Here is a 25,018-nt window from a genome sequence, read left to right as displayed (position 1 = left end):
CTGTATAGAACGCTACATGGCACAAGTTATGTGTGTGAGGGCGCGCTAAAATGAAGATTAGGCTCTTCTTCGGATGACAAAACCACATTTATTACAGAGATGTTCTAAATAATCACAACTCTATAGAGTATAGATAGTACTCTTTTATAGTATAGGGCTTACTCTTCACCTTGGCCTGTATTGTCCCCTTGCTAGTGGCCCATATACATTATTTCTGCCATGTAGCATAGTAGTGTATGCGTTGATGCTTGTCTATATAGGTTTTGAAAGTTATTGTTCTCCAGCATCTCCATCTGTATGGCGCAAGTGTGGTGGCAGGTGGCTGCTACTAAAAGCCGCATGCCAAGTATGTCTGACATGGGCACCCTGGATAACGAATAGACTTGACAAGGAGTTTGGGTTGTGGTGCGTCGTAACCCGCTCCAAGCCAGACAGCGAAGCCGAAACACATTGCACCACAGCACGGAGAATGACCAAGTGGCAGATGGACGAACGTCGAGTTTTATATCATATATGTACCTTACTATAGGGAAAAAGTCATGGATAACGACGATGCAAGGTGAACTTTCGGCTTTGCAAGGGTTTTTTTTAGGAACAACGCACAGGCCACGATGCCCCGTACTAAAGATGAGCGTGCTGGGTATGGCAGGTTTAGTGGCAACCTTCATCTATTACGAAGCTGTGAAGACGCCGCTAAACATTTTGTTCGGACAAGAGCCGGTCAGCTTATGTGTCGGGCATGTGTCCTAAACAGCGCACATGGCTAACCAAGTGCGCATTAGACGAGTGGTTGTATCACTGGCTACTACTAAGCAATGGAACCGAGATGTCGTTTGCATGGCGAGTCACGGGCGCGACATACAAGGTCTCGAAGAGCCCTTGTCAGAAGGGTACTTGCCAATTTGATCTCGGATTTCTGAAAGTCCGTACACAGTATGTACCTTAAGACTGCAGGAACCCCTGTGCCTTGTTGAGCCATCCGATCTAAAATCAATTTTGTTTGCGCAACATACTACCACGTGCATGTTCAATCTGGATTGAGCATCATGGTCGACGCCCAAGATGCGGTTAGTAGAGAGACTCGAGTACGTGAAAGAAGGAAAAGCCTACCACCGGTGCAAACATACAGGGCACTAATCTCGTCCAGGCTCCTATTACTCTTGCTATTGTCGCCGTCTTTACAGTCCTTTCAAGCCTTTGCGTAGCCCTTCGACTCTACACCAGGTGACTAAAACCGACCAAAGAGACCCGCAGCGTGGCCGTCTAACAAGCAGGATAGGAGGGTGATACTACGATTTGTCGGGCCCGATGATTACATGATCTTGGTAGCACACACTCTGAGCCTTGCGCAGTCCGGTATCAATTTCGGAATCGTGATAGCTGGTGGGGCAGGACAACATGTTGAGTATGTACAGGACAAATTGCCAACCTTCAACCGGGTAAGAAGAAGCCACGTCGGAGACGAGTCAGTCGATGCATCTGATACTGACCCGACGCAGTTGGTGCTGGCTGCGACGGCAGTCTATAACGCAGCGCAGATTGCGACCAAAATCTCGCTTCTCACCCAGTACTGTCACATTTTCCCGGGCAGAGTAATGCGAATCATCTCGCAGTGGAGCATTGGGCTGCTTCTTTTATGGGGGATAGCGCAGCAGTAAGTTGCAGTTGTGGGGGAGACTGAGCCAAGGTCAAGACTGATGAAGTAACTTTCAAAGGGCATTTACACCATGCACCTGTACGTATGCGTCGATTACTACTCTGACGCCAGAAAACTGCATCGCCGACGACATGTAAGCCAATGGTGCATTAGCATGTGTACATACGACGGGGATCTGGGCTTTGTTGCTGACAGTAGGCAGACCGATTGCACTTAATGCCATTGTCAACATGGTGACGGATTTCCTGATTCTTCTCATCCCTATCAAGCCTGTGCTTGGGCTGCAAATCAACTGGGTGCGCAAGACGTACCTGATAGTTGTTATGTGTATGGGCTTGGGGTCAGTGACAGGCGTTCATGTGCAGCTGTGAAGAGGTGCTAACAAACACTAGTGTATGCATCATCTCCGCCGTACGGCTCGACATGCTGGTTGGAGGTAGGCACGACTGGAGAGACATAACATGGAAAATGGCAACCATTGCATACCTTTCAACAATCGAAACCAGCCTGGGAATAATGTGTGCCTGCATCCCGGCGCTTCGGCCACTGATGAGGAGAGTGCTGCCAAACATGCTTGGATCAAGCGCAAAGGACACGACAAATGGTGCGATGCGATACGGAAGCAGAGGCACAAGGCTGGCCGAGGCAAACGGTACCAAAACAAAGGCGAGCCCGGTAAATGGCATTTACGTACAAAAAGACGTGCAATTTCATAGCACGACGGAGCTCAGGGATGTTTCGGGGAGTAAAGAACCGTACCCGGCCTCTGACCGATCATCCGACGATGAGATGAGCTTGGAACGGGCCTTCCCGCCGACAATGGCGAAACCATAGTAGCATGAATTGCTTGGGTCGTTTTGGGTTTACAAGTCATGAGTAGATTTTCCTCGTTGCTGTGAAGATGAATGTTAATTAGTTCAGCATGTCTCGAGCGCGTCAATTGCCATGGTGGTGAGAGTGTGAAGCCAACCCTTGGAACAAACAAGCGAAGCCGTTTTGGAGGAAGCGCCAACACCAGTCCGGCCGCCGTCGCCGCCGCTACCGCCGACGATTCGTCTTTGGCTCTCCAAAGGCATGCAACGCTACCTTTGTTCATGCACACAAGCACAGTGCTGGTACAAGGAAGTGGCGAGGCATTGTCGGGGTTGGGCAATTACTCTCAGGCCTGAAATGGCAGCAGGTGCAACATGGCACATTCAAGTACTTGGTACTTACTATGTAGCTAAGTGCATGGCTTACATTGCAAAAGTAAGCAAGTAGATGGTAGGTGATGGCACGTCATTGCTCGAGGCTAGGGAGCAATAGTATGAGATTGAAATTTGGACTACAAGGGGGCGGAGGACCGGATAAGTGCACTGGGAGAGGCTTGTTCCGAGAATATGACAGCTCGGTAGTGGGGCATAAAGGGCCGATGGGGCAGTTTTGGCATGACAGATGCGCGATGATGTCAGGCATCACAAAGTTTGTCGGGTGTGGTGGTGTTGAAGGGCAGCAACGCGTGAACTGCTACTACGTGGATGACGCGACAGTTGGGGCGGCACTTTTGGCAACGGGTGTGCGTGTAGTGTATGTGGGTGCTGGTCTGAGCTGAGGCGATGCGGGCTGTCCGCCAGGCATGGTTTGAGGCTGGATAGGGTCTCACCGCTAATGGCGCCATTTCGGCGGTGGTTTTCAAGCTGGTTGGGATAGCGATGATGAAAGAAAGGCGGCGGAGGGTAAGTAGATCATGGCTGATGTATCTGTGCTTTGGTCCCTTTGGCCCGGGGATTTGCAGCCTCTATTCCCGTGTGTGTGTGTGTGTGTGTGTGTGTGTGTGTGTGTGTGTGTGTGTAGGTGTAAGTATACGTGGATAGGCATGAATCCAGTTGCTGGGTAAGTATTCCTCTTCGACTTGGCTTGTGGAGCTATCCTAGCCATGGCGTTCCGAACAGAACATGTGCACACACACACATGGTTTGCATATCTGGTCGTGCATGGCGGTGAGGGGCAGACAAAGCCGAGGCAAGCCATGGGCAGGCAGAACAGGGTGTGGATGAAGCCGTTAGGCGTTGCGATAGGCCAGTGGGGTGCAGCAAGGCGGCACAGCCATTGGCGCTGGGCAGGGCAGTAGGGCAGTAGCTAGAGAGTGTGGTCACGGTGGACAAGGCGGGTGGTGTGGCAGCGGCAGGTGTACAGTGGTAGGAATGTCGAGGCGGAGAGGGCATGGTGTTGAGGGGTCCTTGGGTCGACCAGCTGTCACGTAAAGGGCAGGTGGGGGTGGGCGCCGGCGCTGGATCCAAACAAGACGTCAGCCTCACAAAACGTGGCTTGAGCCGCTGGACGGGGACAGAGCGAGAGCGAGAGCAGAGAGTGAGGGCGAGAGAGGTGAGGCAGCGGTCGGCAGAGGCAGCCAACCGTCGCGTCCAGACATGGGCTTCCTCTGCGTCTACACGACATGATGTCGGTCGCTACGTCGCCAGTGGCAGAGGCGGCGGGCATGCGATGTCATGTCGCAGCATCTGCTCTCTGCTATCAAATCGGCTGGCAGGCACCCTGGCCGGGCAGTCGAGTCTGTGCGCCGCCTCCCTGCACGAGGGCGTGTCCTGGATGGCTCCGCTCAGCGGAGACGCAGACGGAGTCGAGTGGGCCTTCTGGCGCTACTTAGCATGCACTACTGCTGGCCCAAGTCTGATATACCCCAAGCCGCGTGCTGCTCAGTTCGCCCGTCAACGTCGCAGCCAGCGCCGATACACATGTGTCTTGTTGGGCAATCCCGTCCAACACAATTAAACGTTGGCCCCGACGGAAGCTGCGGGCCAGGGTCCAGCGAATCTGCACACATGGGCCTGTCGACTGACTGCCCGACCCGGTGCCGCCTATATCAAAACCACCAGGGTCATCGTATCCGCCGCTGTAAGTGCCTACATACTGTGCAAGTAGTACATACACACGATGTGTGCGACGAGGATGCATGTCTGTCCGTCTGTCCGTCTGTCTTTTTCGAGAGACATAGATACATACATACATACAGGCACACATGCATATATGTACATACACACACACATACACACATACACATACACACATACATACACACACATTCACACACATGTATATACACCCTCCACACACATACATGTACATATACACCACCGGGGGCGTTGCTCATGTGACGCGCCGTGTGACGCCCAGCCAACGGGCGTGCTGCTGCTCACGACAACAAAAAAGTGTCCTGGTCGTGCAGCGATATGGCGTCAGGGCTCGTCGCATGGTGGCCCGAGTGAGCAGCAGCAGGCTCATGCGGCGGCAGATGCTCGGCAAGGCCGCACCGCCGCAAGGGCCGGCTGTGGTTCTTGTCGCAACGCCCGCCAGGGTCATTGGCCGTAGAGGGCGAGAGCAACACAGAGCGTGGGAGAGGGCGTCTTGTCGAGGGCGAGGGCGAGGGTGAGCAGGCAGAGGCGGTCGTCGTCTGTCAGATTCAACGCAGGGATGCCACAGAGGCACATTCACTAGCGCTATCTTGCTGCGATCCAATCACAGCCTGCAGGGGTTCCATTGCCATGCCAGCCCAGTCAGTGTGTCGAGCAGCTTTTGATGCCCTTTCCAGCTGCCTTTGGGCTGCCTGCGCTGCCTGCCCATCCACCGCCCGTACCGTGCCTGCTCTCGTCCGCCCTCCCCGCGCCCTTCATCATCAAGCCCTCACCCTGTTCCTGCTCCTGCTCCTCTCCACACCCTATCCTGTCCCATCCTCGACTCTGCCACTCCCGTCCCACCACCAAACCCCCATCGCCAGACTAAGTCCTGCTAGCCCCTCCTCTCCCGCCGCCGCGACAGGACGGCATTCCAGATTCGGACCCCATCTAATTTCACCCTCCTCACCTGCCTGTCCACCCACCTCCCTCTCTGCAGTCTGACGCTCGACACTTGAAAAATTCCCCTGCGCGAATCAGCGCTGCCCTTCATTTTTTTTCCTTTGCCCTCTCAGCTGCACTTTTGGCCAGTGCGCCCGTCTCGGGTCGTCCTTTTTTTCCTGGCCACACTATCTCGCTGTCCCGGACGCCCGCTGCACTTGCTGCTGCACCTCTCTTTGGCCCACGTCTGGAACACGCCGCTTGGCTTGCTGCCTCTGTGCTACCGTCTGCCGCCAGTGCGCTGCACCCCCTGTGCCGCTGCATAATATCTGTCTGCCCGCCGCCGCCGTTTGCTTCGTTACCTAGGTCCACCCGTCGAGGGCATCCGACCGAGTCCTACTGTACTCTACGTACGTACCTCGACTCCAATCCCCCACCGCCAAGACATGGTTGGCTCGCCTCCAGTCACTACCCATTCCCTCCCTCCCCCCCCCTCGCCTCCATCCAAACATCGCCCATTGCTAACTTGGTCCCAGGCCCTAGGTCGCCCCCGTCCCACAGCGGAGGCGCCTCGCCAATTTTCCTCCCCCGCGGCACAAAAGTTTCAAGTGGGCAGCCCTCGCCGAAGCTCACGGCCTCCCGCCCTCCCCCGTTCCGCGCCTTCCCCCCCCAGAGAACCAAGAACCGTCGTGCTGTATACACACACACAGCCGGCGGGCCCTGTATGCAGTCACAGTCTGCTAGTCTATCAACATGGACACCGAAGATGGCCAGCTCTTCATAAGGGTGCGACACACTTGCAATGCCTGGCTCTAAACAAAGACACACATTGACACGGCTCCAGAACTTGGCGTACTTTGTGCGAACACACGAAAAGGCTCTTGCCAACGCTCTCCAGTTGCAGCGCCAAAACCCCAGAAATGGCCAAGCCATTGCTTCTCCCTCGTCGCCCAGTGGCCCCGCCAGCCCTCCTTCGTCCGCGTCGTCGTCATCGAGCGTCTGGGCAGCAGCATTGTCGCTGCCCTCTCTAACCTTTACTTCGCAGTCGATCAAGCCAGCAAAGCTTACACTAACACCCCATCATCTCTTCTACATCCTCTCCCGCTTCGAGGATCTGGGCATCCCTGTCGGCCCTATGAACGTGCGTTTAGAAAACATTCACACCGATGCCTCACCCACCAACTATGTCTCCTTCCTTGGTAGCGCCCAGCGCAACAAGACAAAGTCTTCCGATCGCGACTCCATACATTCAGTGTCCAGCGTTCGCAGCGTGATGTCAGGCATGTCCTCACTTTGGTCGACTTTCCGCATCGGATCCACCAGTGAAGCAAAAGCAGAAAAGCAAAAGGCCCAGCTCCAGGAAGACTTGAGATATCTGTATTCTGCCTTTACCAAGATCCCATGCTTGAGGCTCTCTCCTGACCACAAAGCCCGTTTGATTGCGGGATATGAAGAGTTTCCATTCGACACTGCGGTTCCCCTATTCGCTTTTAAGAATGTCACAGCACTTGAGATTCACGACGTAGACTTTCGACAGTTCTATGGCTGGGACCGTCTGGCCGAGAACCTTCGCAGTCTGACTGTGAAGCGAGCAGGTGTTGAAGATCCTGCTGACCTGCTCATCAACATCGTTTTGGATGATATTGATAAGCGTCGCAGACGTTCCGCCAAAACAAGCACGCCTTGGTCGACTGCAAGCCCACCCCCCAAGCATGCTCAGCTCGCTCGATCAGAGTCGCCGCCAACGTCGCCCACTGCCGCCGGCAAGCAGAGCACGAGCCCGAGGGGGGCGGCAGTAACCCGCGAGAACTCTACTAGGTCTGGCCAACGCCAGCGAAGTACATCTCCATCGCGCCCACCTAGCTCCCGCCATGGCTCTTCGCATGTCTACGGCAGGAGCACCGCGAGCGCCCCAAACATTCGCCGATCGTCTGGAAGCTCCAGCTCGAGCGTGCGCTCCACCACTCCACGAGGAAGCTCCTCAAACTTACTTTCTATGGGCTGGTTCCCTGCCACCAAGTGGCGGTTCTTGAGACATTTGAGCTTGGCTGACAATGCTTTGACTACCATTCCGGCTACCAGTCTCGTTCCCTTGACAAACACACTACAATCGCTGGATCTCTCGGCTAATCTCTTTACTGAAATACCGGAAAGTCTTGCTAGCCTTACCTGTCTCCGTGCATTGAATCTCTCCAACTGTATGATTGATGGGCTGCACTCATTGGGACGCAACCCTCTCCCGGCCATTACAACTCTCAATCTCCGATCCAACCGCCTTACATCGTTGGCTGGTATTGAGCGCCTTCTGTCTCTCGAGCGCGTGGACTTTAGAGACAATCGATTGACTGATCCTACCGAAGTGGCGCGCCTCACTGGCGTACCCGACATAACGGATATATACGTTAGCCGTAATCCTTTCTGCAAAACGCACGTCAACTACAGAGTTACCATTTTTAATCTATTCCGCAAGACCCCCGGCTACACCGAAGACATTGTTATTGACACCACAGGGCCGAACACGGCTGAGAAGAAGCAACTCGTTGACCGGGCGCCCGAGTTGAAGGGAGTCCCCGTTGTGAAGCCCCCACCTGAGGATGACTTGCAGCCTATGCCATATGTACCTCCCAAAGTGGTGAAAGCTGTGGACACACCATCTGAATCGCCTGGATTGCTCAAACGCGCCGGGTCACTACAGCGCACCAAGAGTGGAGCAAGGAGTGGGCAAGAGTCCCAAAAGAAGAAGAAGGGCCCCAAGAGACGAATTGTCGAACTTTCGCAGAATGAAGCGATGCAGCAATCCTCCCAGTCGAGTCTGACAAGTCTTGCTTATGAAGATACTGCCATTGGACAGGCTCCTAAACTTACCAAGCCGGTCGGCGTGGCTGCAGAAGCACCTCGGCTCGAGGAGTCGTCCAAGGGCAAGGGTGTTGGCGATGCAGGCAAGAAGACTACCCCAGACGGGCGGGCGGTTGCCGATGAAACGCACACAAGTCATCAGCAACTACCTCCGATTGACACGACGACGGCGTCGAAGAAGCGAGCAGAGCCACAATCTGCAGACGACTTTGAGGTTGGCGAAGAGGAGCTGTACAAGAAGAAGATTGAGGCCCTTCGGCAGGATTTTGGCAACACGTGGCTGAGTGCGCTGGGGGACGAAGGGTGGGACTCGACATCTGTGACGAGCTTCCCGTCTGACCGAGGTTATAACTCTCCGACGATGCAACCTACGCTGCCTCGCACCCCAAGCCAGAGTATTGTGTCTGGGCGTACGCTTGGCTAAACGGCTAGACGATTAGCAGGAGAGACATGGGCGGGCGAGGGGCGAAGCGCCTTGCAGCAATTTTCGATTGCCAACGCCTATGTGATTTCGACACTTTTGCGATACCCAAAAGATTTTTTCCAAATTCGATTCGTAGGAATGGCTTCCTGGTCAGAGTGAACGGGAGGCTATTCTTTGTTTTTCATTTTTTTTTTCATTTCTCTAATAAGTTTGTGCAAGGCGTTGGATGGGCGACGGGCGACGATGAGATTGCATGGCGCCATGTGCTACGCTCGTTGTACCGGTCAAAGTCTTGGTCTGATGAGAGTTTCTGGTTGACAGCATGTTGCGGATGTGCTGTTTGTGGGTCGGATTCTGTAAAAATATTGGTGCGTCTGGGATGTGCTTGTGGATTGCGCTGTTGGATTTGGCATGAATACGCGGGCTGTCATTGTTTCTTTGTTTTTATTTCAATTTTGCTTTCTTTTCTACTTGACGCTTGCCTACTTTTTCTACATGAGTGGGTTTGTACTAGGAAGCGACGTCAGGCATGGGCGCAGGCAGCAGTGAGAGTTGGGGCGTTGTTTGATCTATTGCATAATGAGCGCACATGTTCGGGTAGATGTCTGCATGAATAGAAGACGAATTCTGGCCTACACGAGAATGGATGGATATGTACGCATGAATGGATGGATGGACTAGATGCTATCACGTGATTTGCAAAGTGAGGTCTACGTATGGCTGTACTTGGTATGCAATGTATGTATGTAAGTATGCAAGTATCTATGCTCTGGATGGCCGTGGAGCGAAGACCGGCTCCTTGGGATGGCTGGCTAGGGCTGGTGGTAGCTCCCGAGCTACGTACATGAACAGTGTGTGAACGGGCGGTCCGGGACGAAGTGCATACATGTACAGCGGATGTCATGAGCAGGTCAGTATTTTAGCAAAGAAAACTTGGCCGGCTGAAGCGGGAGGTGGATTTGGGGGGTTGAGGGGGGGGGTTTGAGGCAGGCTGGCTAGGCCAAAAAGCGCAGCACGGTCAAGGCACCGGCGCAGGCTAGAGTGAGACTGTGCTGACTGTCTAATAACATGGCATTACCGGGCTGTCGTATTTCGGACGGATTGGAGTGGCAGTGGTACCCAACGGGCCAAAAGGGTCGAGGACAAGCAAGCGGGTGAATCGAGGAGCGGTCGAGGAGGCGACGGTGGTGGCGCTGTGGCAGGCGTCGAGGAGGGCAGGCTAGACATGTGTGTGGTGTGCTAGCGGCAGTTGCAGCCGGTCAGGTGCAATGTCGACGACGCTGGCCACGCCCGGTACCTGGCCTGGGACGGGCAGCTGAGGCCTGTGTCCATGTCAGCGTCTGACGGCGCAGAGGCTGGCACTGGTGTTGGTGTGCGGGTATGGGCGTGGGTGGTGGGCGAGGGAGCGGCCCTCTGTTATCATGGCTCGCTGCGCTGCTCTCCCACAGCCCCGACGCGCGTCTCTGTTGGGCTAGCACACCTTTTGCGCCAAGCCAGGCCTAGGTCTGAAACCGTGCCTGCTCTGCAAAACTACTCGGGCGTTGTGATCCTCTCTACCACCGCAACCCAACCCGGCCTACCTACCATCAACCCACTGCCTGCTCGTCTCTTGCCACCAAGCCCCGACACTGCAGACCAGCCGTACTCGCTCCTCGCCCGCACAGCAGCCTACTCTTGTCGTCCGTCGCCCGCCTGTCTGCCCACCCCCCGCTCCTCCAGGCGGTGAAGTCACTCCCAGCATCCCACTCGACAGGCTCCCGCCCATAACAACGCCTCAGCGCCTCAGCGCCCCCGCTCCCCTCGCGCTCGACTGCCCACCGCGCAGCCCACACAGGTATCTCCATATCACCACGCACAATTGACCAGCGCAATTTGCAGCCGCCCCACCCGTCGCGTGATCCCAGCTCTGCCAACAGGCACTTCTTGAGGGGCTTTGAGCCATTCTCCACACGGCACCAGCCTGCACCCGTCTGCCACTCTAACCATCCGATTCGTTGACACCAGAGGTACGTGACACTCTCTCCTCCCCTTCCTCCCCTTTGCTGCAGCCGCACGCGATGCATCGCTCGGCACCCAGCCAGCGTCATCGCCCTCGTCGTCGTCGTCGTCGCTGTCCACGACACGCTCCTGCCGCCTCTCCGTAGGCTTCACGGCACCAACACACAGACCTGCCAAACACAGACGGCTAGAGCGCCGCTAACACGGCCAGTGCAGCAAGAGAGAAGAGAGAGAGAGAGAAAAAAAAGGCCCTCCGTACAAAGCCTTCGCCAGTGCCACGCGCAAATCTTCCTCACCCACCCACGCGAGGTTCTTCCTTGCACCTTCAGCCACCGAACCCAGCGCCAGTAGCAAGTCACAGCTATGGCCGAAACCGAGGTGGACTTGGACTCTATCATAGACCGCCTGCTCGAGGTCCGCGGCAGCAGACCCGGCAAGCAGGTCCAGCTGCTCGAAACCGAGATCCGCTACCTGTGCACCAAGGCTCGCGAAATCTTCATCTCACAGCCCATCCTGCTCGAGCTCGAGGCACCGATAAAGGTCAGTCACAACGCGTAGTGCTGCGAAGCCCAGTGTCTGGCTTCAGAGCACCTACTGACTTTTGCATGCATCAGATTTGCGGAGATATCCACGGCCAGTACTACGATCTGCTACGGTTGTTTGAGTATGGCGGTTTCCCCCCAGAGGCAAACTACCTCTTCCTCGGCGACTACGTCGACCGTGGCAAGCAGTCGCTCGAGACGATATGCCTCCTCCTCGCGTACAAGATCAAGTACCCCGAGAACTTTTTCGTTCTGCGTGGCAACCACGAGTGCGCCTCCATCAACCGCATCTACGGATTCTACGACGAGTGCAAACGGAGATACAACATCAAGCTGTGGAAGACTTTTACCGACTGCTTCAACTGCCTGCCCATTGCTGCCATTATTGACGAGAAGATCTTCACCATGCACGGTGGCCTGAGCCCAGATCTAAACTCAATGGAGCAAATTAGGCGCGTCATGCGACCTACCGACGTGAGTTTTGATCCACGCACGTGTCGAGCCAATTGTTAGGACATGCACACTGACAAGCCTCTGTAGATTCCCGACTGCGGTCTTTTGTGCGATCTGCTGTGGTCCGACCCAGACAAGGACATTACGGGATGGAGTGAGAACGACCGTGGTGTGAGCTTTACGTTTGGGCCTGACGTTGTGTCTCGTTTCCTGCAAAAGCACGACATGGACCTGATTTGTCGTGCGCATCAAGTTGTAGAAGACGGTTATGAGTTCTTCTCTAAGCGTCAGCTCGTAACACTGTTCAGTGCGCCCAACTACTGTGGTGAATTCGACAATGCAGGCGCAATGATGAGCGTCGACGAGAGTCTGTTGTGCTCGTTCCAGGTAAGCCTATGATGAGAGAGAATGTGTGTGCGGCATCTACCTAATGCAAAGTGCTGACAAATGACTGCAGATTCTCAAGCCTGCAGAGAAGAAACAAAAGTATGTCCCCAATCTCGGTAGACCTGCGTCTGGCGGCAAAAAGCGCTAGAGGCAGTGGCTGCTCTACTCATTATGAATCAATACCAACTTCTTGTGCAGCAGGTTTGGGCGCCGTTAGATGATGGCAGTGGTACCCCCCTCCCCCGAGTCCGATGCCTCACGACGCGAAACATATACTCGATCTCGATTTCGTTACCCACTCTTTGGCTTTCCGACGGCCTTTGACGATTTGTACACAGTCCTGTCCTTCATTCTTTGTAATTCGAGTACCGTTGCGCGCGATGCAAAGGGAGACTGCGGTCGACGCTCCGTGGCGGACGATGCGACCTTTTGACGACTCTGGCTTTTTGGACTTGCTGGCGACAAGAAGAGGCGCAGGTTGTAGCAGGGCAAAAGAAAAGGCGCGCGATGGTAGGCTAGCAGAGATGGGGACAAGAAACATGATATCAGGAGAAAAAAAGCACCAGGGGCATGACTAACGGCCTGGATACGTTTTATGGTTGTTGCATGTTCTACAAAAGGGTCTCTGTGGCGAGGATAGTCTGGATTGTCTAAGGCGGGTTGGATGGTGGGAAGCTATCAGTGGCCTTTTGATTGGGCTTGTTCAGGCTATTGAAGCATTTGTGGACTCGTGTGGACTGCTTTGTCCTTTGGGCAAGTGCGAGGCTTTTTTGCACGGGATGATGTCTGTCATTTTTCTTTCCTTGTTCTTTTTTTTCCTTCTTCTTCGTTTGCCGCGTTGAACCAGCAACCTTTTGGGGATGAGGATGTAAGCTAGTAGTTTCGAAATGGAGTATGCGTATCCCCTTTGCGAGCGTGGTTTGCGAGTGCAGGGGCCATGAAGTGAGAGAGAGAGGTATTTTCGTAGTCAGTATGCTAAGTTAGTGGGCACGAGGGGCGGACGGTGGCGCTCGGCTCGTAGAGGGAACACGGACGAAGGCGAGACGGAGAACAGACGAGAGCACGGCGAAGAAGGAAAAGAATAAATAGGTGAGGAAACCCAAGACAGGATTCGGCCGATGAGCAAGGGATGAGACGTCTGCGATTGATTCTCGCCAGGGTGGTTGTTGTTGTTGTTGTTTTCTTATTCTTGTTTGAGAGACAGAGAGGGGGACAAACAGACAGACTGACAGACACGAAGAGAGAAGTGGGTCTGGTTTGTTTTTGGGCTGCGTGAACCACGGCCGTGGAGGAGGCATGGGCAATGGGCGAGGATGGACGAGCCGGGCTTGGCTGGGCGGCACGATGATGTCAAGGGGAGCGTGCATTCGTAGGGCTTGTGCTTGCACAGTGGGAATGCAAGGCCAGGCCCGACGAAGAGCGTGCAGCGTGTGTGGCAGTGCTCGCGGCCTCGTCGGGCGTCGTGGGCGTCGTCAGAGCCTGGCAGCATGTGATCTAAGCGTAAGCGCCGCCTCTGCCGACCGTGGCTCCGGTCGCAGCCACCACCACCTGCCCGTTCCAATGTAGTCATCCTCCAGCCGCCTATTGATTCCCCAAACCTGGCCTTCACCCGCCTCGCCGTTCCTTGCTGTGCCCGTGTGCTCTCTCTCTCTCTCTCATCCCACCCCATCTCATCTTCTTCTTCTTCCCCACCACCGCACTCCCTCCATCCCTGTACTGTTGCAGGACCCGCTTGGCTTTCAATGTGTGCGCTGTAGTCCCATCCACCCCCCTTCGCGCCTGTCGTCACTCCTTTGCCCGCCCTCCGTCGCTGCGTCGCGCGCCTTCCGCCCACCACCGCCCACCACCCACTTACAACCTGCATCACCACCGCCACCCCTGCTACTGCCATGTTTTGAACATCCGAACAGAGGACCGACGTCACTCTGTACCCAGCCGCCATGGCCGAGTACGCGTATGTTTGCCTGTCCTGTCCTGCACAGCCCTGTTCCTACCGCCGCTGCCCAAGTACTCTACTGACATGCCCTCTCAACACAGCTTCATCGCACATTCGGCTCCCTGGGTCCACAGCTCAGGCGCCATGACGCCCTCGCGCCTCCGCTCCCTATCTCCCATGCCCAAGAACCATGTCACCCGCTCCATCTCCACGCCCCAGCTCGCCAAAACTGCCCAGTCGCAGTCGCAGTCGGAAGCCGAGAGCGAAGGCATCAACACGATTCCCGACCCGCGCTCAGCGACTCCCCAACCCTCCCTTTTGCGCCATGACTCGAACGATTCCCATCCCGACTTTAGTCAGGAGGTGTCAACCCTTAGCACCAAGCTCATCAACGCTATCAACCACTCCACCATGCTAGACGACTCGTTGCAGCAGACGAGGCACGAGCTGGAAGCTGCGAGGGAAAAGCTTATGCGCCTGGAAGCCCAGGTCAAGGCGCACGAAGATAAGATTGCAAAAGGTCTCTTGGTGGAAAAGGTTGTTTATGACAAGATGGAGAAGCAAATGACCAATGAGCTGAAAGAAGAGCGCAAGCGGAGGGCCCAGGCCGAGGCTGCCAAGCGCAAAACAGACAGCGAGGTCGAGGCTTTGACAGCTGCTTTGTTTGAGGAGGCGAATGTGGTGAGTCGCATTGCATGCGCTAGTGACGCGTCACGACTGACGAGAACAGATGGTTGCAGCCGCACGGAAAGAAACCGAGGCTTCCGAGAAGCGCGGGGAACAGCTGCGACAGCAACTGGGCGACGCAGAGGTGCTCCAGCATTCTCTCCAGGACCAGCTGCAGGATCTCAAAGGTGTCGTGGAGAAGATGAGCTCACATGGCGACGACAACGAAAGCCACGTTCTGACAACTACGACAACTCCTTCGACACCAGGCCTTTCACCCGCGGACAAGATGAGCAAACTATTCGAAGCCATGAACCTAACACCCAGCACGCCCGGATCAGACGAAATCAGCCCTGACCACCCCCTTCACTTTTCGCATTTGATTCATCCCGTGCTCCGTTCCGACCTGACAGCATTTAAGGAATTTCAAGACATGCTCAAGATTAGCGCTCGATCAGCCCCAGCAAGTCGCGCCTCGAGCGGCAACTATGGCAGCCTGACTGTCCTCGGACTGGGTTCCCTGACCAACAGCTCCACCACTTCCCTGCCGTCCAAGTCATCCATATCAATCAACAATTCTCCCCGCGAAAATGTTTCCACTGCAGGAATGCCAAATCTAAAGGATGACAAGTTCTACAAGCGTGCTCTAGTAGAAGACATTGAACCGACATTGCGTTTGGATCTCGCACCTGGATTATCATGGATGGCACGCCGGACCGTTCTCGGCAGTATCAGTGCCGGTTCTCTGGTTGTTGAGCCCAACCCCACACCTACATCGAGATTTCGAGTCCCAATTTTCCCTTGCTCGCTCTGCGGAGAGTCGAGGCCGGGTGAGCAATATGCTCGCAAGTTTCGATTCAAACCATCCGATACGGAGGATGCTCAGCGGTACCCACTATGCGACTATTGCTTAGGCCGAGTCCGTGCCACATGCGACTATATTGGCTTCTTGCGCATGGTCGCTGCTGGCCATTGGCGGGCTGAAACGGACGAAGAGAGAAAAGCGGCTTGGGAAGAGAGCGTTCGTCTACGGGAGCGCATGTTCTGGACGAGAATTGGGGGCGGTGTTGTTCCGTCTTTTGTTCCTCTGCGCGACAGTCCCAGGAGCCCAACATTTGCAAACAGTGACACCTCACTTGAGCAGAGAATGAGTGAAGAGAGCGAAATATCTTTCGAACCTAGAGATATCACGGTCAATGGCCCAGCGACCGCAAACGAGCCAAGCAAGAGCGACGAAGATCCGTTTCAGAGTAAGGGAGATGAAACACTGAAGCGAATTTCCATTGGCAAGGCTGTCATTTCGGCGGATGCCAGCGGAAACGCAGGCCTTGATTCTAAGCCGACCCCAATTCAGCATGCAGAGGAGAATGCTGAGCCAACGCCCGCTTTGAGCCAAGACGAAGAAGAAAAGATTGAGCAACAAGCCGAAGCTCAACTCCGAAAGGAGGTTCGCAAATCGCTCGACACAAAGTGGGTCACCGAGCAGCCGCCGCTACGACGTCAGCGATCGTCGTCCATTCCTCCACCCCCGATTCAGGTACGGAAAAAGGAGGACCGACTCAGTTTGAGAATTCCCGGCTCTATGCCAGGGGCTTTTGAGTAGAATGGTTTGGCACCAACTATACTAATAATTCACTTTCCTATCAATCAATAACCGCGTCATCATTAGTCCGTCTGGATTGGCAGCAAACGACGATAGATATGCTGATTCAACGAGAGAATAGCAGCGTTTTTTTTCATTCTTGTTTTTTTTTTTCAACAACTTGTGGAGCATGGTTCTGTAGCATGTCATAAAAAACCGGAAGGGGAGACAGGAAAGGCAATGCAAAAGGAAATGCTCCGGTTTTGACATGGCCGTAAGTCTTGGCACCAGGACTTGAATGGGATGGACATGGAATGGGATGGATGGATGGATGGATATGGAAATGGACAAAGGGAAATGGGGAAACTTGGGCGTTATATACCAGGAGTTTTTGTGTTGTTGCTGTTGTCAACCAACCTTTTGTTACAAACATTCTATTTACAACTAGGCATGGGCGGGAGCGACTAGTGGGGGGAGGAGGAAGAAGAAGAAGAAGAAGAGATGGAGAGCAGAGCAAAGGAGACACAAAGTCGTTGGCTTTTTTTTTGTTGTTTTCTTGTTAACACCGATGAGTTGCAATCTCTCGGGTTTCCGCGCGCTATTTCCATCTAGTGTACTATATCTATACAGCAAGGCAGAGGAGGAAAAGAAGAAGAAGACAAATTTACAAAGACAACAGACTTGTCATATTATTATTTCATCTCACTTGTGCTCCTTTGTTTACTTTTTGAAGAAAGAAGAGTTTTTGTTAACAAGCACCCAGCCATGTTTTGAATTCATGCAAACATCCCGCTTTGAAGTAATGCATTGTGTGAAGAAGAAGAAGAAGAAGAAGAAGAAAGACAGGAAAAGCGAATCACAAATGGTTTACTTCCCTCGCCCTTTACCATTCTTCTTGCCTCCCCTCCCTTTTGCCTTTTTCTGCTTGTGCTTCTCACTCAACGAGCCATCAAGCAACGCAGTAAACGTCTCGCTGCGTGTCTTTGGCGCTTGATCTGCTACTTCTTCATCGTCATCGTCATCTCCTTCTTCTTGCGCTTGTTCTTCTTCTTCTTGGTTCTCTTCTGCCTCCTGATTCGCAAGACGCGTATTACGTTTCCTTGTCGTGCGAGTCTGCGCTTCCTCGGCCTTTCTATCTTTTTTAGACGGTCGACCGCGTTTCTTGGGTTGCGGTGTATCGGCTTCGGCTCCGTCTTGCACACGCGCCTTTTTGACTGCTGGTTCTTCTTCCGTTCCTTCGAGCACTTGCTCATCTGAGCCATCCTCTTCTTCTTGTTCCTCCGCTCCCCTCTTCTTGGGCGTTACATTCTGCCCCTTCTGCACCTCCTTTCCCTCGTTGTCAAACTTCTTGTTAATTTGCTGTGCCTTGAGATGTGCCCGCGCCCGTTCCTTGGCCATACGCTCTTGCCTCTCTAAATCGTACTTGTCGTTGCCTGATAGCCCATGCTTGATGAAGCGCCCCGCAGCTGCGACATCGAGGCGCGCTCGCCCCTCTGCACTTCCTTTTATGCCGCGATCCTCGATTTCCTTGATTTTGCTGTTATACTGGCGTAGACGCGCGATTTCTTTGAAGATGGCGTGTTCGGTTGCATTGACGCCGGATGCAGTGAGCGAGGCGAAGAGAAGCGACTCAATGGCATATGCAGCGAGACAGTAGAGTTTGGCTTTGTCGAGGAGGGGGAGCGATGATGCGGTTGTCGAGAGCGGTTTCGAGAGTAGTGGTTCGAGAGCGGTGGTGAGCTCGTCAATGTCGACTTCAAGGTCTTCTACCAGGTCTGGGAGATCGATTTGCGGGTCCATGATTGAATATTTAGAGTCGCAACAGTGGTGATGGAGCTACGATGGGTTGCGACTATGCGCGACGGAGTTATTGGGGCTATAGTGTTGTGCTTGGTACGGTATGGTCGCGAAGTTGAGTTTAGAGAAAAGTAAAGGGCCGTGCGTAAACCCGCGCTAGCTCCGACTCTGAATCTCCAGTTAGTAACCCTCCGATCTCTCATAGCGTCATTCACCCATCTTCACAAGATCCCAGTAATACCCCGCCTTCGCTGCTAATCGAGCCGAATTACTACGCATGGGAACATAAAATCGATCAAGCTGTCTTCCTTCTTCGTCTCGCAATTCATCCCCAGGCTGCGGCCTCGGATACCTAATATACGCGCAAGATGCAACATCGGTAGCAATTGCGCAAGCCGGGCGGCTTACACTCATTCGAGGAATCTCATGACAAGCTGGAAAAAGGAGTATATTGAAGCTATGGAGGACAAGTTGCTGGATGTGTACGTGGTACGAGCAACTTTGCCGTTTTGCGAAACTCACTCTTTGCAGCAAAGACGAACTCGCCGCTTCGCCAACTTCTCGTAATACCGTGGATTTCTATCGCACCAAGCCTGTACTGGACCGGAGAATTCATATCATGGGCATTGGAAATGTGGGAAGCTTCATTGCACATGCTCTTCGGGGAATTCCCAACCCCCCTCCAGTGACGCTGTTATTTCCGCGATGGGAGAGGCTGAAGGAGTGGAATGATTCGCCGAAAAAATTGACCTTGATTACCGACGGAGATGTCGAGGTGCAAGAAGGATACGACGCTGAACTGGCTGTACCGCGCATACGATATCACGGGAAAGAGGTGGGCTTGGACGCTTCGTCTACGGAGACTGCAGGAGACGTTACTATCTTGGAAGGAGAATCAACGGAGCCCATAAGCTCTCTGATAATCTGCTCCAAGGCACCATATGTCTTGCAAGGCCTTTCCTCTGTGAAGCATCGACTGCACAAGGATTCTGTCGTTTTATTCTTGCAAAATGGAATGGGGATTGTTGAAGAGGTCAATCGAGAAATCTTTCCTGATCCAGCGACAAGACCACATTACATGTTGGGCATTAATTCACACGGAATGCACACCTCTCCAAATGGCCAGTTTACGACTGTTCATGCTGGATTCGGAACCATCTCCTTGGGTATATTGCCACATGATCGAGACCGCCAGCCAGACTCACCCTACATGCCCAAGCCGAAATTTACTGGTCAAAAAGATAGTGCGCCAGTATATCCCAGTCCTCCTGATGAACTCAATCCCGAATACCCTCCTCCAAGCAGCGCAAAGTTTTCCTTTACACCAAACCAACGTCATCTACTGCGCACTCTTCTCCGCACACCAGTGCTCAGCGCAACGTCTTTTTCACCACCTGATCTCTTGCAAATGCAGCTCGATAAGCTTGCAGTCAATTGCATCATCAACCCTTTGACCGTGCTTCTTGACGCACGAAATGGCGCTATTCTGAACAACTACGCCTTGACGCGCACAATGCGTCTTCTCCTCTCAGAAATCAGCCTCGTCATTCGCTCTCTGCCTGAACTCCAATACATTCCGAATGTCCAACAGCGTTTCGATCCAGGCCGTCTGGAAACTGTAGTTGTCTCGGTAGCAAATCTTACCAGAGACAATGTGAGCAGTATGCTGGCAGACACGAGAAAGGGTATGCAGACAGAGATAGACTACATCAATGGGTGGGTAGTGAAGAGGGGCGAGGAGTTGGGTATTCAATGTGCTATGAACTATATGCTTGTCCAGTTGGTCAAGGGAAAGCGAATGGTGGTGCAACATGAGATGGAAGATAGTGTGCCGCTAGTTAAGCCCAAGCAGGCGAGGGCTGACACGGAATTGGATATCAGAGACGGTGTGGCCGAAGCTACCAAGGAGAAGTTGTGATGGACAGCTTCATATTTTGTTTGTAACAGGTTCATAGTTTTGAAAGGAGCGTCAGTATGCCACATCCATACACCAGCTTCATCACAAACTTGAAAACAACATGTCCAGCATCCCCATTTCTACCCCTCGACCCACGTTACCCTGTCACAATGGGACGTGGCTGACGTCACCGTGGGCCCACACCCCAACGCCCGCATGCCACTTCTATTACATACTGAGGCATTGTTCAAGCTCGCGCCATCTCACTCAGTGAAATACAGCCATAATGAAGGTCGACCCAGCAGTTGTCAAACTTCTTGGCTTGAACTCTGACGGGACCACGGTTTCATCCGCTGGGGGCAGCAGCTTTGCGTCCACATCCAAGATAGTATCCCGGCTCGACGATGGATCAGAAAAGGCATATTTCATGAAGACGGGAAGTGGAAAGGCCGCTGAAGTTATGTTTGCAGGTGTGTGCCGCCCATCTGGCGGTCGTAGGCTAGCCAACAAGTAGACTGACAGCACCCTGAAAAGGTGAAGACGCATCTCTAAAGGCCATCCACAAAGTCGTTCCTACGCTTTGTCCGCAGTCTTTCGGTTACGGACAGTTCGAAGCGCAACCTTCCAAATGGTTCCTAGTGACTGAGTTCCTTTATCTCAACTCTTTCTCGGCCTCCCGATCGTCCAAGACGGCATCACTAGCAGCCAAGCTTGCGCAATTGCATACGACACCCGCTCCTATACCCGACGGATACGACATGCCCGTGTTTGGCTTTCCTGTCACAACATGCTGTGGCGAGACACCACAGGAAAACAGCTACAAAGAGAGCTGGGCCGAATTCTATGCCGAGAATCGCCTCATGTTCATTATCCGACATGCAGAGCAGCGCGGCAGAAAAGACAATGACCTGCGAAAGCTTGTTGAGCAGACCGCAACCAAAGTTGTCCCACGTTTGATTGGCGACGACCGCCTGAATAATGGCCAGCGGGTAACGCCCGTGGTTGTTCACGGGGATCTGTGGAGCGGAAACGCGAGCATGGGCAGCATCGGCAGCGATAAAGGAGAGGTGGAAGACGTGGTCTATGATTCATCGGCCTGCTATGCTCACAGTGAGTTCGAGCTTGGCATCATGAAAATGTTTGGCGGCTTTGGCGGCAGTTTCATGAAGGAATACCATCAGTTGTGTCCCAAGACAGAGCCAGTAAGCGAGTATGAGGATCGAGTGCAACTGTATGAGCTGTATCATCACCTCAATCACTATGCGATGTTTGGGGCAAGTTACCGCAGTGGAGCAGCAGGAATCATGAAAAGTCTTATTGCGAAGTATGGTGGCGACGAGTAGACAAGTAACTCTCAGATTGTAGCAAATTCGCTAGGTAAAATACAGAACATATGTATGACGGGATTTGAGTTCTTCCCGAGTCTCTCCGGAGAGAGTGGGAATCCAAGCTGTCCATTCCTTTGACCAGGAATGGAATTATCCCTAAAGTGTATCATGTATATCCATGGGCCGCTTGGTTTCTGCCTCACGACCCGGTCTGTAAGTCAATTCGGAGGGACAGGGCCGTATCTACGCAACTGACGTGATCGTCTCTGGCATCACCTCCTTGCACCATACCGGGCTTTGAAGGATCATCCACAGGAACGTAGGAAGCCATGAAAAGGCTATGAGCGTAATATTGCGAAATGATTGATAGGGTTACTCTTGAGAAGAGTTAGTAAGAAGCTAGGATGAACCGGTCTTGCATTTCTGATACTGACTTCTACACTAATATCCAGTCGACTGCATCTCGAGGCAAAATGCTATCCGTTACTTCAACACTAGCAAACTGATCAGAATGAGGTGTTTGAGGGGCAGAGAACTAAATAGAAGATTCTGGGGTGCTGGAAAGTTTGAAGAGTGCAGGGCATGTGGCACTAAATGTGCCAGACTTGGGTCTCCGACGAAGTAGAGAGAAGGCAGGATTTTTGATAGAAAGGAATCAAAAATTAATACTCTGACTCAATTTGCAGGCAGGAACCTGAGCGCTCACTCAATCCGTTTGCTCGCGAAGATACTGGTTGCAAACTAGGTTGATTCACTGCTTGTGCTATATAATCCTTATTTGTATTGAGAGAATTCTGTCAGCTAGACAAGCAGTCACCAGCGCTGCAATTCTGGTTCATTTTTAGTAACAGACAATATTCCCAGCGTTTATTGTACTGCCATCAATTTATAAACATTGTCTCAACAAACGCGCTGTTGCCACGGTGAATGAGGCAAACGTCACAAACTAGCAGTAGGTAGGCAGGTGTATCTACCACGCGGGCACGCAACAACAACTCACGTTTGCGTTTGCGTTTGCGTCAGCCCAGCCGTTTGATACCGCATATTCTGCTGCCTTCCCACATCCTCTCTGCCCTTTTATCAACACTGAATTTGAGCAACCACAATCACAACGACCCTTTCCCTTCTTCCTTACGTTCGGCCTGAGTGCCCAAATAGCCAGATCTGAAATTGAGCTACACCTTAATCACCGCTCTCGCTTCCCGCCTTGACCTTTGCCCCCGCCTCCTACCTTTACTTCCACTCCTACTTTCTGTACTTGCGCTTCCACCCATACCCTCGTTCTTGTTTCCTGTATTTCAGTCTCTCTGATTCAAATACAGCGTCGAGTGCCCCAGAAAACGACCATGGCGTGGGTTCCTAAAGGCAATCCCTACACCATATTCGATGGCATTCCAGCAGCGAGCTGGCACAACGTAAACCATGGGGGTTCATTGGACATCAATGTTGCTCCGCATCGCCAACAGCAACCCACGCACGGATTTCGAGTCATCAAAAACTTCGAGGATAAGAGAAGCGGGATCAAGTACAAGGCAGGAATGCAAGGTCAGCTGAAGGAAGTCGATGAGAAGAGACAACTGGGCTGCGTCTATATCGCAGGTGTTACCGAACAAGGCAGCAATACTCATCGTTGGGTGCCACTCTCTTGCATTGAGAAGGGCAAGCAGTGGGAGACCGACATGAACAATTGGCGCATAGAGGTTCAATTACCAGGTCACCACAACTTCGACAAGCGAAGTTGGGTAAATGGGTCTCTTCCTGATACAACCGTTCTTGGGAAGACTATCACCCGTTTCCTAACAGCGATTCGCGAATCACCTCCAGCTACCGTACCACTGAAGTTCGTAGAATTTATGGAAAAGCTGCATATTGCTGTTGCTACCAATAGAATTGTCGCTGGCATCAAGACAGCCGGCCTTTATGAGATCCTTTCTTCTGGTCGCCCATTTTCGGTTCGGGATCTAGTCTCCGCAAGCCGATACCATATCAAGGACACGCAATCATCTCGGGATGGTGGGGTTTATCTTAGGTATCATAAGACTGGGAGTCAAGTAGGATATCATTGGAAATCTCGATCGTCTTACGGATACGTTGGTCATTCAAGGGATTTTGCTAAACGAAACGCCGCCCATAAGAGCAACTACATAAGCATTTATGGCGATCTTACGAGAAACTCCGAGGTCCTTCATATGATAGCCTTGTGCGTCCTCCCAGATACCATTGATTCGGGGTTGTACTATCTTGTCGAGCAAATGTTCATTTGTATGTTGGGAACATATCGACCAGAGTTACTTGATCGACAGAGCCAGCACCCGTCTATGGTAGCCTTCATGGAACCTGCCAGGTTTTTGTACGACCTGTCAAAAGAAGTTTTTCGCATTACTGGATGGCAGGGTATGCTTCAACGAGGGGCTGATTCGTGCGGCATCCAATTCGGGGCAAACTGCAGATCTCCTATATTCGAGTACGCATCCAAGTCTGAGAAGTTCCTGTTCATTCGTGAAGACATGGATATCAAGGAAGGAAATTCCACTGTGCCCATGGCTTATTATCGCCGTTCCAATGAAGACGTGATCACAGGTCCGAGGGAAAAGACACCAGTGGTTGTAACAAAAATAGTCGAGAATCGCAAATGGAAGACATTCATGATTATTTGGGCTCGCATAACAAGGAATAAGACGATTGGTTTGGACGCTCCCCCTCCAAAGTCGCCTTATCAACTCGTATTCGAGGTCAGGAAAGATGGCTCTGCCCACCCTCATGCATGGGCACGACTCCCAAAGATTGGCCCTTTTACAAACTGGAATCAAGCAAACTCCTGGGCCGTTCGTGTTGAGTGGGAGCATCCCCTCGGTTCAGGAAAATGGCGAGGTATGTATATTCAGTCAGGGCATGCTTTTGAGCTGGCAGACCCTCATGTACCGGGATCCCTAAAAAGCTATGTAAAAGGAATCGCCTTTCTTCAGTGGCTTACTGGTTCCGAGCCGAACCATCGCCACGCCTGGATACCTAGGATCTGTGGAGAAGCACATGTTCTGCAATGCAAGAAAGACATGGTGAACCAGATCTTTACCTTTCAGAATCAGGACCCAATTATAATGTTGCCTGGGGATGTTCGCACTAATGACGCAATGAAGGCTTTAATGATGAAGTCTGAATACGGTCTGAGAGTCGACGTGCCCTACGGCGATTTCGGCGGCGCTGTAGTTGGACAACGCAAGTACTGTGATACCTGCTGCCTTATCCAAGGCTACTTTCACGGTGGCGATTTCCCTGATAGGTCATGCGTACAAGTCAAAGGTAACGACAGGCTTTGCACAACATGCGCATATCTCGGTCGTCCCTGTTGTTCATGGACTCCTGGTCTTCCTAGTCTGCGCACGGCGGCGTGGTCCCGACTATCCCCTGACCAGAATCAGCTTGTCCAAAAGACCCTATCTATACTAGTCCGACTGCCGCTAGCCAGAATCCCACCTGAACTGCAGTCGTTTACTCAGCAATTCCGCAGTATCGACGATGTCAACGAGGAAGACGATGGTAGCGACCACCAAGACAGCGAAGATGAGGGCGAGGAGGATGTTGACGAGGAAGAGGAAGAGGTCGAAGATGATTACGAGTTTGAGCATGAGTAGCGGTACACCTGCTCCCTCTCAGCAACAGGTTTA

General features: G+C 52.9%; 9 protein-coding genes across 9 annotated transcripts; 8 read left to right on the top strand and 1 right to left on the bottom strand.

Annotated features, from left to right (window-relative positions):
* Positions 1 to 1,046: 1,046 nt before the first annotated feature.
* On the top strand, positions 1,047 to 2,491 carry PSV08DRAFT_392034 (uncharacterized protein; the record flags this gene model as incomplete). Its single annotated transcript, XM_014228077.1, has 7 exons — positions 1,047 to 1,085; positions 1,148 to 1,224; positions 1,280 to 1,439; positions 1,500 to 1,654; positions 1,716 to 1,790; positions 1,860 to 1,997; positions 2,050 to 2,491. 7 exons carry the CDS (start codon positions 1,047 to 1,049, stop codon positions 2,489 to 2,491), a joined length of 1,086 nt encoding a protein of 361 aa, XP_014083552.1.
* A 3,749-nt stretch (positions 2,492 to 6,240) lies between these two features.
* Positions 6,241 to 8,902, top strand: PSV08DRAFT_204399 (uncharacterized protein; the record flags this gene model as incomplete). The annotated part of the gene is made up of 2 exons (XM_066092041.1): positions 6,241 to 6,273; positions 6,332 to 8,902. The coding sequence occupies 2 exons, from the start codon at positions 6,241 to 6,243 to the stop codon at positions 8,765 to 8,767; spliced, it is 2,469 nt and encodes an 822-aa protein (XP_065948863.1). The 3' UTR covers positions 8,768 to 8,902.
* A 601-nt stretch (positions 8,903 to 9,503) lies between these two features.
* Positions 9,504 to 10,768, top strand: PSV08DRAFT_392025 (uncharacterized protein; the record flags this gene model as incomplete). The annotated part of the gene is made up of 4 exons (XM_066093525.1): positions 9,504 to 9,513; positions 9,620 to 9,677; positions 9,881 to 9,994; positions 10,031 to 10,768. The coding sequence occupies 4 exons, from the start codon at positions 9,504 to 9,506 to the stop codon at positions 10,491 to 10,493; spliced, it is 645 nt and encodes a 214-aa protein (XP_065948862.1). The 3' UTR covers positions 10,494 to 10,768.
* Positions 10,769 to 11,128: 360 nt separating this feature from the next.
* Positions 11,129 to 12,364, top strand: PSV08DRAFT_371888 (serine/threonine-protein phosphatase; the record flags this gene model as incomplete). The annotated part of the gene is made up of 5 exons (XM_014228072.2): positions 11,129 to 11,305; positions 11,380 to 11,781; positions 11,848 to 12,147; positions 12,218 to 12,246; positions 12,346 to 12,364. The coding sequence occupies 5 exons, from the start codon at positions 11,129 to 11,131 to the stop codon at positions 12,362 to 12,364; spliced, it is 927 nt and encodes a 308-aa protein (XP_014083547.2).
* Positions 12,365 to 13,443: 1,079 nt separating this feature from the next.
* PSV08DRAFT_402632 (uncharacterized protein) lies at positions 13,444 to 16,352 on the top strand (the record flags this gene model as incomplete). The annotated part of the gene is made up of 4 exons (XM_014228070.2): positions 13,444 to 13,647; positions 14,058 to 14,101; positions 14,185 to 14,764; positions 14,814 to 16,352. The coding sequence occupies 4 exons, from the start codon at positions 13,444 to 13,446 to the stop codon at positions 16,350 to 16,352; spliced, it is 2,367 nt and encodes a 788-aa protein (XP_014083545.2).
* Positions 16,353 to 17,026: 674 nt separating this feature from the next.
* Positions 17,027 to 18,131, bottom strand: PSV08DRAFT_392023 (uncharacterized protein; the record flags this gene model as incomplete). Its single annotated transcript, XM_014228069.2, has 1 exon — positions 17,027 to 18,131. The coding sequence occupies one exon, from the start codon at positions 18,129 to 18,131 to the stop codon at positions 17,199 to 17,201; it is 933 nt and encodes a 310-aa protein (XP_014083544.2). The 3' UTR covers positions 17,027 to 17,198.
* A 206-nt stretch (positions 18,132 to 18,337) lies between these two features.
* On the top strand, positions 18,338 to 20,116 carry PSV08DRAFT_204389 (ketopantoate reductase PanE/ApbA C terminal-domain-containing protein). The gene is made up of 2 exons (XM_014228068.2): positions 18,338 to 18,610; positions 18,660 to 20,116. Exons 1-2 carry the CDS (start codon positions 18,555 to 18,557, stop codon positions 20,044 to 20,046), a joined length of 1,443 nt encoding a protein of 480 aa, XP_014083543.1. The 5' UTR covers positions 18,338 to 18,554; the 3' UTR covers positions 20,047 to 20,116.
* A 143-nt stretch (positions 20,117 to 20,259) lies between these two features.
* On the top strand, positions 20,260 to 21,429 carry PSV08DRAFT_225113 (Fructosamine/Ketosamine-3-kinase). The gene is made up of 2 exons (XM_014228067.2): positions 20,260 to 20,495; positions 20,560 to 21,429. The coding sequence occupies exons 1-2, from the start codon at positions 20,312 to 20,314 to the stop codon at positions 21,366 to 21,368; spliced, it is 993 nt and encodes a 330-aa protein (XP_014083542.1). The 5' UTR covers positions 20,260 to 20,311; the 3' UTR covers positions 21,369 to 21,429.
* Positions 21,430 to 22,699: 1,270 nt separating this feature from the next.
* On the top strand, positions 22,700 to 24,985 carry PSV08DRAFT_248313 (uncharacterized protein; the record flags this gene model as incomplete). Its single annotated transcript, XM_014228066.1, has 1 exon — positions 22,700 to 24,985. The coding sequence occupies one exon, from the start codon at positions 22,700 to 22,702 to the stop codon at positions 24,983 to 24,985; it is 2,286 nt and encodes a 761-aa protein (XP_014083541.1).
* Positions 24,986 to 25,018: the final 33 nt, after the last annotated feature.

This window comes from Bipolaris maydis (assembly GCF_028858645.1).
Source record: "Bipolaris maydis strain C4 unplaced genomic scaffold PSV08scaffold_9, whole genome shotgun sequence".
In the NCBI taxonomy this organism is placed as follows: domain Eukaryota; kingdom Fungi; phylum Ascomycota; class Dothideomycetes; order Pleosporales; family Pleosporaceae; genus Bipolaris; species Bipolaris maydis.
This window is presented reverse-complemented; position numbering and strand designations above follow the sequence as displayed.